The following is a 15,599-nucleotide window of genomic DNA, read 5'->3' on the forward strand; positions in this document are numbered from 1 at the left end:
TAATATTTTTCTTCTATGTAGTAAAGTATTAGCTATTTTCAAATCAGTCAAGCAGTGCTACTGTTTAGAAGACTTGTTACAGCTAAAACTACAAGTAACCTTTCATATTGCTGATTTTTCCACAGACTTATGATGCAACCAATGACACTGACTCCAGCAGTGACACAGGAACCAAGTTGAGAATGATACATAACTTCAAGTCAGCTCTATAGAAGTCAAACTCTACAGAAATTTATCAGTTTGGGTTTTTCAAATATCAACAACTGATTTTTTTGTAACAGCTATTGTCTTTCACAAGTGAGTATGTCCCACCAGTAAAAGTCAACAGAATACCATTACTGAGGACTAAAATGTGATGTCTGTCTTTGGATCAAGTAAAATATAGCTATTTTCTAGTATTTGCCTATCATGCTTTCAAAAGAATATACAGGCCAGTCCTTACACTAAACTGGTAACTTAACCTGCCTGCCAAATCCATCCTTACCCAATCTGAAACTACAGATGTAAATATAAAATGGTGGACTTCAACACGACAGCAACAATCTGCTAAGAATGAAAACTCAAAGTCAAATTGAGTTCAGAAGACTAACCAATTGTGTAGCAATAATTTTCATCTATTACCAGCAACAGGATGAGTTTAAAGCTATTTTGAGAAATATGCTTTTACCAACTCCAACCAAATTAGCCCCACAAATTCAGGCATAAATGGAATTATTGCTCATTCAAAGGCTTAACTTTGGAGAGAAATTTAAATATAGGCATTACTAGACAAGTTCTATCATACAACTGTACTAAGGGGGGTTGTATCTAGACATATTTAATATTAATCCACATTAACCAATACATACTGGTTGCCACATAAAATAATCACCAATTCTTTAAAGAAAAAAAAAAATGAAGCCTCTATGAAGTTTATTACCTCATGCATGTATGGATCAACAAGGATTTCAAAAGGTCCGATTGCCAAGGAGATGTTAGAAGCTGCAGTTGGAATAGTCAGCATGTAATGAAAAGTCTTCTTTCTCATATCGTGGGTATATACAGTTTCCACCAAATCTCCATTTGAAACAGCCACCATTGCAGCATCTACTGTATACTCAAGTTTCCAGGTACATAACTCAGAATATGAATCAACACAAGGAAACCAAAATCTAGGGAAATCAGGATTGGAGGAAAAATGGTTAACAATTATAATTAAAAATTATACTCTCTTTTTCACAGATGATTCTTCTCTCAATTTCCAAACTCTTATTCTTAAATACTGTGAACATTGATATACTGACTCCTACTATACACTAATTTTATAAAGCACAAGTTTCTTTGCCATTACCTCCTGCTGAGCTATAAAAACTAGAAATCCTAAATACTAATCGTTAGATGCTGCTTCACATCGGTAAGCTCCTTTCAAGCACAAATTAAGTTTTAGAATTTTTCAAACTTGTAAGAATTCAAAGGAATTATTTGTATTTCCTACACTTTGAGATTAAACAGAAAACAGAGTCTAACATTCAAAGATAGTCTTCTTACCTTGTAGAATTTTGATAACCACATGAAAAGACATGAGCCCCTCTTTCTGCCATGCTGCCCTCCATGTTGGGTACCACAAAGTGAAGACCTCCTTTTGGCTGGTCCAGAGAAAAGTTTATATGCACCTTCAGGACTTTTAACTCTGCAGCACCAAGACCAAAATTGGAGTCAATATATACAACTTACATGACAATTATTTCAGAATAATCATTCAGTTTTGGACTCTCGGTCTTTCAAGGTTATGTGTTTACATGAAAATTATTTCAGAATAATCATTCAGTTTTGGACTCTCGGTCTTTCAAGGTTATGTGTTTACTTCATTCTCGTGCACCTCCAGGCCCACCTACAAAGCACAGCTCAAAAGCTGAGACCTCTTAAGCTTAACTTACAGGACATGAATTTACAGGAATCTTTATTAATTAATAAAAACTGCAATTGGAGTTACATGTATTCTTCTAACTCCCCAACAGAAAGAACGCTTATACAGTGATTGTACCCTAACCATGATCTCCTTTGTACCTCGCTGAAATAATTTTCTACAAAAACTGCACGTAACAGCCACATTCTTTAAAGGCATGTTATTGTCATTTACAGTTTCTTAAAACCTCTTGTTATAGTTAAAGCTTTTCCTGTAACTTAAGTGTCTTTGCTTTGGTTTAGTTTCACAGAAATCTCACCTATGAATAGACTGACAAGAAAAGAAATTCAAGCATATGGTGAGATTTATCCAACAAGTCTCACCATATTCTGGCATTCAAACTTTGAAAAGAAAAATTATACCTGTTTGAATATTTTCCCTTCTAGGCTTGCAAGTGAGACAACAGGAACTTAAAAATTAAAATAAACAAAAGTGACTTTTGCATTAACATGTATCTGACAACATTGCGTGAGTCAGCTTCATGATACAGTTGTTATTATTCTCTCACAGGCCTCACAAGCACATGGGAAAAAATAATGAAACCATGTAAGAAAACAATACAAGAAACTAATAAAATCCACATAAGAAAATAATCAACATTGGAGAGCGATTTATTAGAACAGTTACTTGTTCCACGATCTAGTATATAAAGTTTATATACTAGTTTATAAAGCAGTCTACTTTTCACTACCAAATCAATTTTTAAATGACCATTCTTCAAAATGAGATAGGAAAGAATTAATACAGCTTTTCAAAACCAGATGTATATACATATCTTTGTAAATTATTTTCTTTGTTGGATCATATATATTGCAAGCAGCTTCAAAGTTACAATTTAGCATCCAATATACTCCTTTACACCCACCTCCTCATGTATACTCAGCTCATGACCACTCAAGAGTTTGTTTGTAAAGAGGTTAAGAAACCTTGCAACCACTCCTCCATATTACCAAGAAGTGCGAAGAAGTGTGAAGAAAAACAACTCTACGGCATCTTAAATTAAGCTTTCAGTATGGTCTCTTTACCATCAACATGTTTCCACAGCTCTGAGGGAACCTTAATGCAGAGTTCTCCATTTCCAGCGTCTGGGTCCACAGCACTGACTGCGGCAGCGTAGGCATTGGAAAAATAGTTGAGATTCCTCCTGTCAGAAATACCCAGTTAATTCTTAAAGTACACGTTGAACATCAAAACCCAACTTCGGAAGTTATATGATTTCTATACTGAATTTCACAGTGCATGTTCAACCAAGTACTTTGTTTCGTTTTTAAAGGAGTGGAGGGAAAAAGAAGTAAAGATTAGATTTCAAAAACCAAAACTTAAAATTAGGCTATTACACAAGTGATCTATAATCAAAAAGACTTCAGCAGTAATAATTCCCAATAAATGAAATAAGAAATGCTAAGTGTTCTTTTCTTCCCAATGGGGTAATATTCACATTTATTGGAATAGAAATTAAAAATTCTTTTTTGGGAAAATTTTGGATTAAGTTTGCGTGTTTATTCTAAAGATCTCTCTTGAAGGTCCTCATATATTGCAGTTTTGCTTTTATGCTGCTTTTCTAAATGTACTAAGATTTTAGCTTGGCAACAGCATTTTTCCCCCTCTTAGCTTGGTGGATAGGAATAGTTTTATTTTATGCCCTTGTAAATATAAAATAAAAGATGCTAGAGTTTTGGCCTTAATACACAAACACAGTATGTATTATACTTTTCAGTCCCTAGAAACAATTTTTTTTTAAAGTCTTACCACCATTCGTTTCACTTCATTTATTTAGGACGTAGACACAAATTTCTGCAATCAGGTTTGAGCTGTTTAAGCTACCATAGATTAGCTGCTGATTGACCGCATATTTCATTCCAAAGTCATACCATTACTTCAGTTACGACTTAGACTAACTGTTTTCTACTGAAATGAGTAGGAACACGCATATGTCTGCTGCTAAAGTGATTATGAGCAGAATGTTCTTCTTATTTAATGTGATTATGTTTAGACACTGGTTACTCAAATACAACCCTGATTATGCATCTTTACGCAATAACCTTCCTTAATTCTAATCCTCTAGTACACAGAGCTCTTCAAAGGCTTGCACGACTCTATACATGAAGGAAAAGTGTTTGAATTACTTATTAGATTTGTTTCCAGAAATTAGGTATCACTGATGAATCCAGCCACTGGGGGGGCAGAGCCACAATCAAGCATAAAGGTACCATAGAATCATAGATCACAGAATAGTTTGGGTTGGAAGGGATCTTTAAAAGTCATCTATCCAACCCCCTGCAATGATCAGGGACATCTTCCACTAGATCAGGTTGCTCAAAGCCCCGTCCAACCTGACCTTGAATGTTTCCAGGGATGGGATTCCTACCACCTCTCTGGGCAACCTGTTCCAGTGTTTCACCACCTGCATCGTAAAAAATTCCTTCCTTATTTCTAGTCTAAATCTACCTTCTTTTAGTTTAAAACCATTACTCCTTGTCCCATCACAACAGGCCTCGCTAAAAAGTTTGTCCCCACCTTTCCTGCAGGCCCCCTTTAAGTACTGGAAGGCTGCAATACTGTCTCCCTGAAGCCTTCTCTTCTCCAAGCTGAACAATCCCAACTCTCTCAGCCTATTCCCCTAAGAGAGATGATCCAACCCCCTGACCATTTTTGTGACCCTCTGGACCCACTCCAACAGGTCCAGGTCTTTCTTGTGCTGGGGGCCCCAAAGCTGAGCACAGCACTGCAGGTGGGGTCTCACAAGAGCAGTGTAGAGGGGCAGAATCACAGAATCATTAGATTGGAATAGACCTCTGAGATCACCAAGTCAAACCGTCGGCCTAACACCACCATGCCCATTAAACCATGTCCCAGAGTGCCCTATCTACACGTTTTTGAACACCTCTAGGGATGGTGACTCCACCACTTCCCTGAGCAGCCTGTTCCAATGTTTGACCACTCTTTCAGTAAAGAAATTTTTCCTAATGTCCAATCTAAACCTTCCCTGGCACAACTTGAGGCCATTTCCTCTCGTCCTATCACTTGTTACTTGGGAGAAGAGACCAACCCCCACCTCACTACAACCTCCTCCCAGGTAGTTGTAGAGAGCCATAAGGTCTCCCCTCAGAATACCCTCCCTCGACCTGCTGCTCACACATCTTTTGATGCAGCCCAGGATGCAATTTGCTTTCTGGGCTGCAAGGACACATTGCTGGCTCACATCCAGCTTTCCACCCACCAGTACCCCCAAATCCTTCTCCTCATGGCTGCTCTCAGTTCCTTCATCCCCCACCCTGTGTTGATATCAGGGGCTGCCCTAACCCAGGTGCAGGATTACTGTACCACAATGGAGTAAATTAACTTCTGGCTGCGGACTCCACTCTTCCTTGGAATCTGAAGTCCACATAAAGCAGACATGATCTCATTTCAGCATTTTACTTTCATCTAACCATTCTCCATTCACCACACACAGAGAAAATAGCACTCAACCCAAATTACAGTACCTTACTTGGAAGAACGAGGTGTGATTAACCATGCCAGCATCATCCTGTAAGTCTAAGTATGTCAAACACCATGCTTATATTCCTAGCCTTCCGCATCTAAAAACTTCGCTAAAACACTGAAATATATTAATAACATATTTTCATGCAGTTCTTCATCTTTGGCAATAATAATGCACAAATTCCCTGGCACTGCTACCAAGACTGAGAATGTCAGGAGCAGTAAACTTGTCTACTTTGCTTGGAAGCTTCTGAAAATAGGACATGAATAGTAAATGGGAGCATATGAGCACAGAAACACCCAAATACCAAGTTTTAATACATAATCATTTTTGCCTTTTCCATAGATGAACTGTACCTAAAGCTAGGGTATAACGCCAACAAGTTTTAAAAGCACAAGGCTGAATCTCTACCCTGGAATATACTATGACTTCGGCTGTGGTTCCAGAACAATTCAAACCAACTTAAACTGTAGCTGATGTGCTGCCTCCTAGTCTCAGCCACACATTCCTACTCCCTCCCTCATTAAGGTGATTACTGTTCATCCGACCCTGCGGTGACGCAGCTGAAAGTGCCAAATGGAAAAAAAAAACCCCAAACTGGTTTGGTTTTTTTTTTTTTTTGCAGACAGCCTTCAGCTGGTTTAGCTCCCTGATCTGACAGCCTGAGGGGTCAAAGATGTGCTACTACTGAGGCTTGGGAGACTGTCAATGGGACCATAACCACCCCAATCGATGGTGCTTTAAGCTGTCTTCAAATGGCATCCTAGGAAAGCAAACAAATACCATTGGAAAAATTCTCTTTAAAAAAAGACTGAATGACTAAAAACTACCTTAGTCATTAAAGAAACCAGCAACAGAAAGCAGCAGTAACATTCTGTTAGATGGTAAAGTCTCAAAGTTTTCAATTTTAATCTAAACTGGTTCTGAAAGTTCACCATTACTGACAGGGGATCCCTTTCCAATAAATCAGCGAGAATCTGTTCCAAGTCTGAGGATCATGATGAGGTTGTGGTTACATTTTAAACATCAATGGGTTCATAGACAGGAAAAGGTTATGATTTTATAGCAAGAAAGGTAGACTCCACAGGGCTTAACATTTTATGGAAAACAGTCTATTCCGATATTTCTATTTTTGTGAATGTTCCAATTCAAATGGGTGATTCATTGTAAAAGGAATCCATTAAAGGCTTAGTACCACAGATTAATTTTTTTGTAGGTTGAACTATTCTCAATAAATTGCATGTGGCCATTTTAACAAAAACAGCACATGCCAAAAGTTACAGCACAAGGAACAAAGATAAATTTTCCTAATGCTAAGCGTAGATTGACAATGAAAAAGTAACATGCATTCATGTTTTTTTGCTGGTAGTGACACATTTTATTATCAGAAGTTACCCAAAACACTGTTAATTGCAGCCCAAGTGCATGCTTGCTGACTGACTAGAAACAAGCAATCCTGCAGAAACTTATTTTTTAAAGCTACTCATTGATTCCAAGTATCTCCATGTCAATTTTCTATACAATCTCTCACTACTAGCTGTAGCGGTGCTACTTAACTGTACACAGCCCAAACATACAGTCTATAAACCACTTTCTTCCTACAGTATTTAACACAACTTGGCAAAATAAGTTCTTTGATCCACATGTAATTCATTACTCTTCATTATGTGTAATTCATTTACTATTCTACTTTGCTTCCCAGTTACAATTAGCACTTGCTTTGGAGTCCAACCTCAAAATATATTATATAGCATATATTATATATAGCATATTTTCATATATATAAAAAATATGTACACATATAGGTAAATTATTAATAAGGCAACGATTTGAATCTTTCGCACACTGAAAAACATGATTTTCATTCTTGCCTAAGGTTGAGGGTTTTGCCATCTCTTTCTACACCTCTGTTTCTTACGAAGTGTATCATGAATTTACAACTAGATAAGCATCATACCAGTGGAAATGAAGGCTATTTACTGCAGCAAACCAACAACTGCTCAGTCCACCAGTAATTTTTCTTTTTTATGCATAGGCTAAAGGCTTGATCACTCACTTCTCAGAGGAAAGAATATTGCAAGACATGTCCTGAAGGCTACCACATTGCTCTCTCTCACAGCTTACTGCTGCTTGTACAAGTGAAGTTGGAGGATATCAAAACGTCTTCGTATTTTTAAAAACTAGAGGCTTCAAGTTAAAAAAAAAAAAAAAAAAAAAAAAAAAGCTATGCTAGTGAATAAACAGGTACACGCTGCTGAAGGTTACAATTAACCCTGACTGGAGCACCTACACACAGGAAGGCCTCATGTGCACATTAGCTAGCTATACCAAAACATATCTTCCTTTACACAGAAGGAGTAACAAAATGCAATAGCTTCTCAACCCTGCATCGCAGCTATCACACAAACACGTGAAGCACATAACCAGGCAACAGCGGGATCAACACAAACGCCACTTACCACAGATCAAACCACTGCATCAAAACTCCAAACTTTTGCTGTGGCTACTTAATTAAGTAAGGATTGTAGGATTAAAAAACCAAGAGATCTCTTCTGCCTGTTTTAACATAAAAGGGGCTGAGATACAAGCAGTTGTCTCAGTGGGATTTCTGCACACTATAGCCCAGAAAAATAAATCCCACTTCCCTTATATTGACAGAATTGAGAAAGCAATGATTTACAAGGAAAAGAGGGAAAGTAAGGAGAACAGGGGCAGCTGTAACATTTAACAGCAGCAGCCCTAAGACAAGGCCCAAACAGACATTCTCCAACACTGTGCAAGATTTCAAACTCTTCCTTAAAAGTATGAACAAAATGGTATTCTCTGCCACCTTGTGTACACATGGTAAAACTATGTGAGCTGTTTTATACCTTACAGCACTGTTCAGATGCTTGCTCATTCAGGGAGAAAGTGACTGCATTATGTAAGTTCATCCATTTATTCAGATATGAAAAAGCTATGATGTCCTGAAGCCTCAGGAGGAAACTACAAAGTGAAAGACTGACTTTATTTCTAGATAAAACTTTAAAAGTTCTCTCAGCTGTTACCTGAAATTACGGTTTGGGACTGCTAGATAAACTGGCAATGGCATCAAAGCCGAAAATATATTTAATGCACTAATTAAAGGCTTCTAACATTTCCTACAAAATTCACCAATTTTTAACTACCTTTTTAGCGAGGGTTTTTTTGTCATTCAGAAGTGACAACATGCAAACCAAAAAAAAATTGTTTCATCTCCTGCAACACTGAAAATGTGAAATGACAGGACCACGTGTCATTTTTGCATCAATAGACCATAAAACCCAGAAGTACTACTTGAGCTGAAAACAAGTTGCATGTTCAAATTCAGAACACAAAGAGCTGACCTGACAGAAGATCCCACCCAAGAAGTAGCAGAGAACATCACAGTGAGACAGAAACAATTTCAGCTGGTGCTGCCTGTATTTCACAGATAAAGCTCTCTTCAACCTTGACTTTCTCAACCCTCTTTTAACTGTGTTTTCTTGCATTGCAAAATTTGCACAGCATAAACAATTAACTACTTCACTTCACTTGACCTTCACCTCCTATCAGCAAACATAACCTCTCAAGTCACAGATGCTGTAGCAAATCTTCCCAAAGAAATAATTATAGTGGCTTTAAATACAGAATTTTCCATTTTCAAATGAATTCTGTTGCTAACTAACAGAGTAAGAAGTCTTTAAAATATGTTTACTTTGATAAAAAAGGTAGGAAAGAGTCCATTATATTAACAATTTTTTCTAGATATTTCATGTATTCTTTCAGAAATCAACATTTAAGAAAACCAAAAGCATCATCAAAAACAAGAAAATGTTTTTATACAAAACCTTAAAACTTGACTGTATTTTTTATTTGCTACACATCATAGACAAGAGTAAAGATATAAACCAAATTACTTTAAATAAAGAGGTTGCCAAGAGCCACCTTCAGTTCACGTTTACTAGTTCAATAGACTACTGAAGAAAACGGCGCAAAACATTAGAAACAATATACTGATGTACAAATAGAAACAAATAATTGATATACCCATTTCAGCTTGCAAGGACATCACTAAACTTGCTGTAACACACAGGAACTTGGAAGAGATGATCAGATGATTAGATATAAAGACGACTACAAACCACTACTGTTTATAGAAGCAGTTCTTTGTAAAGAAGGGCAGAGGAAGCTGACAATTTTTTTTTTTTTTAGGTACTAATTCTAGGGTTTTTAGATTTCTAGCATGTCTGTTTGTAATCCTGCCTTAACAGCAGAGATGCTGTATTTAATCAAAACTTACCTACCATCATGCTCAGTACCCAATTGTGACTGGGTATTTCAATGGAAAAAATACACATCTCATCTAATACTTTGTAACCCACGTAGCCTTTGACTTCTGAGGTACAGAGAATGGGGACATTAGGTTTTTTGTTAAGAATATTTGGTGACTTCTGTCTTTCATAACTATGAATAACACAGGAGGTACAAAATACAGGGACTTTCTATTAAGTTCACGTAGCAATGTGAAAACCCGCAGCAGTGAAAACCACAGGCCAATGTAGTCATGTATTTCACTTTGCATGCATTGTCCTCAAATTTCATTCACTTCTCTTAAACACACATAAGATGAAAAAAGGATGCCACTAGGACACTAAAAGAAACTTACTTTCTCCACAAAATGACAGCATTATCTCTCCTGATTGACTTCTTCACATAACGGAGTGCTCACTCCGATAATTTTCAATGCTACTCCTTTCTCACATCTTCCAGAAGTTATTCAGGATTCAGTTACTACAGAATCACAGAATGGAAGGGACCTCTGCAGGTCATCTGGTCCAATCCCCCTGGTCAAAGCAGCGCCATCTAGAGCCAGCTGCCCAGGAGCATGTCCAGGTGGCTTTTGAGTACCTCCAAGGATGGATACGCCACAACCTCTCTGGGCAAACTGTCCCGTGTTCAGTCACCCCACAGTAAAAAAAGTGTTTCCTGATTTTCAGAGGGAACCTGCTGTGTTTCAGTTTGTGCCTGTTGCCTCTGGGCCTGTCACAAGTTAAAACACATGAAATTCCATCTGAATACAAGAAAAAGCTTTTCTGCTGTGAGGGTCATCAAACACTGGAGCAAGTTGCCCAGAGAAGACTGCAGAGTTACCCTCCTTGCAGATGCTTAAAACCCAACTGGACACAGCCCTGTGCAACCTGCTCTCACTGACCCTGCTTGAGCAGGCAGGTTGGACTAGGTGCCCTCAATAGGTCCTTTCCAATCTAAAGGACTCTGTGATTTCATACCAGCTGCTGTTAAATACGTATAGCACTTTCACTAGAAGTTCTTTAATAATTCAGCAAACTGTAAATTCAATCAAGCCAGCCAAAAGAAGGTGTGCGAACATGAACATAAGCTTCAGTAAAATCAAAAGAGACTACTTAGAGCAAACATTCGCCCATGGTGCTTCTCCTACTGAAAACCAAGTATGGGATTTTTTACCAAAGTTTCTTCTCATATAGTTTCCCCAAAACATGTGGGAAGCCTCATGTTTTTAAACTTGCTCTTCAGTATCAGAAGGTGAATAAATTTGAAACCTTTCTTTCAAATTTCAAAGTGATGTTACACAACATTCTAGGACTTATACCTTATGCTAATAAATAATGGAAGTTTGATTCCTTAGAAAAGACCAAAAGCTTTACTTTCTAGCTCTTCAGAACAATTAGAATCCCCTCAGCGCAGATTCTTAATTTTTAACTTACTGAGCAATAGCAACAACAAAAAAAAAAAATCAAGCCACAAAACAGACAGGAATGACAGAATTCATAGACTCAAGGGGTTCAGTATCAGGACTCCAACAAAATTTCAGAACTCTGACATCCATTTCAGTGATCTATATAAATGAACACTGTATTTGCAAACTGAATTATTGAGGTAATGAATAAAGGAATATAGAGTGTCTGCCACAAACAAACAGTTCAAATCCAGTGATGCATAACAGAATAAAAAGCAGCACTTAAATCTCAGCAACTGAACAACAGAAGCTCTGTTTAATGCTCTAGTTTTCAGACGACAGTCAGAGAAGTTAAGTCAGGTTTAACCTGAAAACCGAGACAGGCTACGAAACATCTCAAAGGCTCTAGTCATTAAGGCAATGGGCAGACAACCCCTTATGGATCTACCTACCCCACTTGACAATGCCACTATTCTCACAAATCTAACCAGCAGCATTGTGTGAACTCTGCAGCTTACTGCAGCATAAGTCTAGCCAGTTCCTATATGCCTTCATTAGCTACATGAGTTAATCAAGGTGACATCACTTCTGAAGCTGCTTACTGAGCCCTCTCCACCTTTTCAGCTAGCAAATCTCTCAGAGCAATCACTGTCCAGGGGGACGCAACAAATAGCTGAAGGACAGTAATAAGCATCTTAATTTAGTAGTCAAAGAGTTAACCTGATACGTCACATGATTTGCCTTACTCTTATTATTTGTTTCAAAGTAATAAGCTAATTATATATAAGGCTATCTAGACATATTTAATAAAATCAGAAGTAATCCTTACAAAATCTTATTAGGAAAATGAGAAATATTGCCAAGAACTTTGATACCATATGAATATTTTTAGATTTCAAAATAGGAAGGAACAAAAATGATCAACCACTCTGACACTACAAATCATAAAAATCGGGACAATTTTTGCAGGACAAATTATCAGAACACAATTTTGGTCTATGTAATATTATACGGATGCAACCAAGTTGATTTAACCAGCTGTGCTGGAGTAAAAAAAAAACCACAACAGAAAACAAAACAAAAAAGGAAAATAAAACACAACAAACCCCTACAAAATCCAAACCTAAAAGCAATCCTCCCACATGGAACTCTCATATGAATGCACCACTGTAAAACGTTCTCTACAAGAATATAAACAAAATGCTATTGCTGCAATAATCTTCTTTAAATAAATGAGAGTGAACGTTGGGCACAGATAAACCTCAAGTCCATCAATGACAAAACATTGTAGCCAAAAAAGTTTCCCGAAATTCAGTCACCTTACCATTACCATTAGGAAATCACCAGCTAAAACCTGCCAGTACACTACAATAGGTCACGCTTAACAGCAACAGAAGACACTGCATCTGCAGAGTTTTAAGCACATCACTTACTGCTTTGACTCATGGTGACAAACCTCCAGCGTTGGATCGTTATAGATGAATGCTGCCTCTAAGTCGTTGACTCTCACTCTGTAAATCCGGCACTGTTTACTGTTCAGTTTGATTCTATTCAGGTTTGCAACTGTGGGAAATATTGTCAGTTCCACATAACCCTAAGAAAACAGAAATCAAAGCCTTCTATAAAATCTTTACCAACTCACAAAGCAGAGATATATAAACAAAATTCTTATTAATGCATTTTGAAGGAAAATCATAGGTATAAAAATGCTAATTTTTTATTTGAAAAGGAATCTGGTTTGCCCTTTTAGATGTCTAGAATACATTTTCTTTCATACTATTTAACAGGTGAATTTTCCCAGCTGTGAAATAAAATGAAAGAAAACAAAAAACTTCAACATGACTGACAGTCATGCTTGTTTTACTGGAAACGATCTGCCTCTATTGACTAGATTTCAAGTTACTAGCATCACTGCGTTTTTCATCACTATATTTAAGGTTTTGGTATCTGAGCTTGTGACAATGATTTTTAAAACCTGAGAAGAATCCATTTAGGCAGATACCTAAATTCTCAAAAAGCCTCAATGACTTCAGGCCTGAAATCATGAAAGTCTCTTCAAAGCCCCAGTGAACTCCCACACAAGCTAGAAACGTCTGTCACCCTGTGCCCAGCGTCAGCTCACGCTCTGCCGAAGGTCATTTTGAATTGCAAATTGCTTCGTAATACTACTTACAATGCAGTGACCTTCTTTCCGAAAGCTTTTCCTTACAGAGATTAAGGTTCACAATTAGAAGTTATTGTATTTGACACATCTCAAGGAATGACAGAGTTTCGAGAGGCATCAGTTTAGAAACCATAAAATACAAAGAAACTGAACAACTTAATTGGCTTGTGTGTGCAGTTGTTGCCTCTAAAAGCATGAAGAAAGCCCAGACTTTTAATTTCTACTTTTACATTTTATTAAAAAATACTTACTACAACAGACTTTCTCTGAAAATTTATGTTGTTGATACAAACTACCTGGTGAGTTGTGCTGGAAAAAAAAAAAATTAAGATAAGTAAGGTTTTGCACAAGTGCCAGCATTTAAAATACTATTTCAACCCAGTTTTAAAAAAAAATAGCTTATACAGGATGTATGTACATATAGATACTACATATAGCATATACTTAACGTCTAAATCTCTTACATGGTCCAAAACATGTAACAAGTAGAAGTTACACACATGGTCAGAGAATTAGCATTAAAATTAAATATAGTATCATACTGGTATGAATATTACTAGTAATACAGGAAGGTAACAACATCGCTTTTTAACATCACGTAACAGTACGTAAAAACACAGTACCCCTAACGGCACAGAACCACGTTCTAACACTTCAGGGATGTGCAGTGTTAGAAACAGCACGCAGCCCTAGCGTTTGCAATCAGAGACCCACGGAATCGCTACCTGGCGAGCTGACTCTCAAACATAACTTATGGAAGCAGGTACTATACACAAAAAAAGACATAGTATGTGCTTTTACAATTAGTATACCATAAGAATTTATTATTTTAAATAATGGTTATATAGTAATCAAGATAGCTATTTTAAATAAATCAAATACATTTGCTTAAACTTTGAATGATGTATTAGAACTCCTGGTAAATAAAACTCTGATTTAAAAAATGGAAGATAAAGTAATAATTCCAACTTTAAAAAAAATCAGTAAGTTATTTTTACATTTTTTCTGTAGTAGGTGGCATCTTCACCACACTTCACAGTAGTGCTATTCATGACTTAAGACACAACCTTGTAATAATTCAACTTTTATGCCACATCACACATTATATACACATACTCGTGTACCCTCTGCATTAAAAAGTGACTTTGCTTCAGCTGAGTAAGTTCAATAAAAATTCCTACAAGATAATGGCAACATCCAGTATCCAGTGATGGATTCAGACATTACCTGCACATTAAAATGTATACGATAACAAGAGCGATTCTATTTAGAAATACATTTGTGTTACAGATTTATAAAGAAATCAAGGAGATATAAATAGAAAAACATAAAGAGCCACTGAAACCCACAACCAACTGCTTTACAGCTTGGTTACAACCAAAATAATGAATGTGTGAAAAGTGACAAATTTGCTTAACAAAGCTGCTTGCCGCAAACGCAAGCATTTTTTAATATATCTAAAAAAGCCCTCAAGTCAAAAGGGTTTGACACAGCAGTAAGAATGAAACATGGTAGCGTGGTCTGTAGTGCTGATGTTGTGTGGAGAGATCTCCAAGGTTTGAAGAGCACAATGTAAGTATCTTTATGAGACTGCATGGGTGACACTCACTGCCCACGAGTGAGTCCATTACACAATAAAACAGACACCTACACACACTATGCGAGCTACACCATAGCCAATAGTTCCAGCCTTCTTAGGTAAATAATTACGGATCAGCCTGTGGCCTGTTTCAAATGTGCATTGGTCTCAAGCATAGTAACTTTAAAAAACATGGATACTTATAATTTATATGGTCTTGGGCTCTCAAATCCTTTGTCTCCTTTCTTCCTATTCATCGTGAATAGCAGCACTAAACACACACTGCTGACCGTCAGACTGGCATCAACATCATCCTCGCTTCATAGGTCCTTCGGTTCTTCCCTGTGTCAGGCCGAATTTGATCACTCATCTCCCCAGTGGATCCGTGACTCCCAGCAGTCAGGCATCTTCAGCTCCCATGAGCACCACAGCTATAGCGCAAACAACACTCAGTCTTTCTGTGTAACCTTTTACGAGTGCAGCACACAACCCCGCTCTCCACTCGGGGTACGATACCAGTTCAGAGGCGCTGCGTGCTTCTTTCCCGCAGAAGCCACGTAAATCAACGGGCAGCGGAGGTGGGAGCTACCGGATCAGGAAGGCCGCGGCGGCTGGGCAGGCACGGCCGAGGGGTCCCCCCGCTCCTGGACAGCCGGCCGGGGCAGCACCCTCCGCGGGCAGGGGGGAGAGGCGGTGGCGGGGGGCGTCAGG

General features: G+C 37.8%; 1 protein-coding gene across 2 annotated transcripts in view; it reads right to left on the reverse strand.

Moving 5' to 3' along the window:
• The window catches only part of TAF2 (TATA-box binding protein associated factor 2), a 62,856-nt gene extending 47,510 nt beyond the window's left edge, over window positions 1-15,346 (reverse strand). The window contains exons 1-7 of one of the 2 annotated variants that reach the window (XM_086466305.1): window positions 15,093-15,346; window positions 13,561-13,615; window positions 12,579-12,739; window positions 8,100-8,168; window positions 2,971-3,089; window positions 1,528-1,669; window positions 920-1,151 (exon numbers count right to left, since the gene is read on the reverse strand). In XM_086466305.1, coding sequence (XP_086322431.1) covers window positions 920-1,151; window positions 1,528-1,669; window positions 2,971-3,089; window positions 8,100-8,168; window positions 12,579-12,739; window positions 13,561-13,615; window positions 15,093-15,145 — 831 coding nt within the window. In that variant the 5' untranslated portion in view covers window positions 15,146-15,346. The remainder of the gene's footprint in view (window positions 1-919; window positions 1,152-1,527; window positions 1,670-2,970; window positions 3,090-8,099; window positions 8,169-12,578; window positions 12,740-13,560; window positions 13,616-15,092) is intronic. The other variant, XM_086466306.1, reaches the window with a different exon arrangement.
• Window positions 15,347-15,599: the final 253 nt, after the last annotated feature.

The sequence above is a fragment of the Leptosomus discolor genome, chromosome 5 (assembly GCF_034619465.1).
Source record: "Leptosomus discolor isolate bLepDis1 chromosome 5, bLepDis1.hap2, whole genome shotgun sequence".
NCBI classification, from domain to species: domain Eukaryota; kingdom Metazoa; phylum Chordata; class Aves; order Leptosomiformes; family Leptosomidae; genus Leptosomus; species Leptosomus discolor.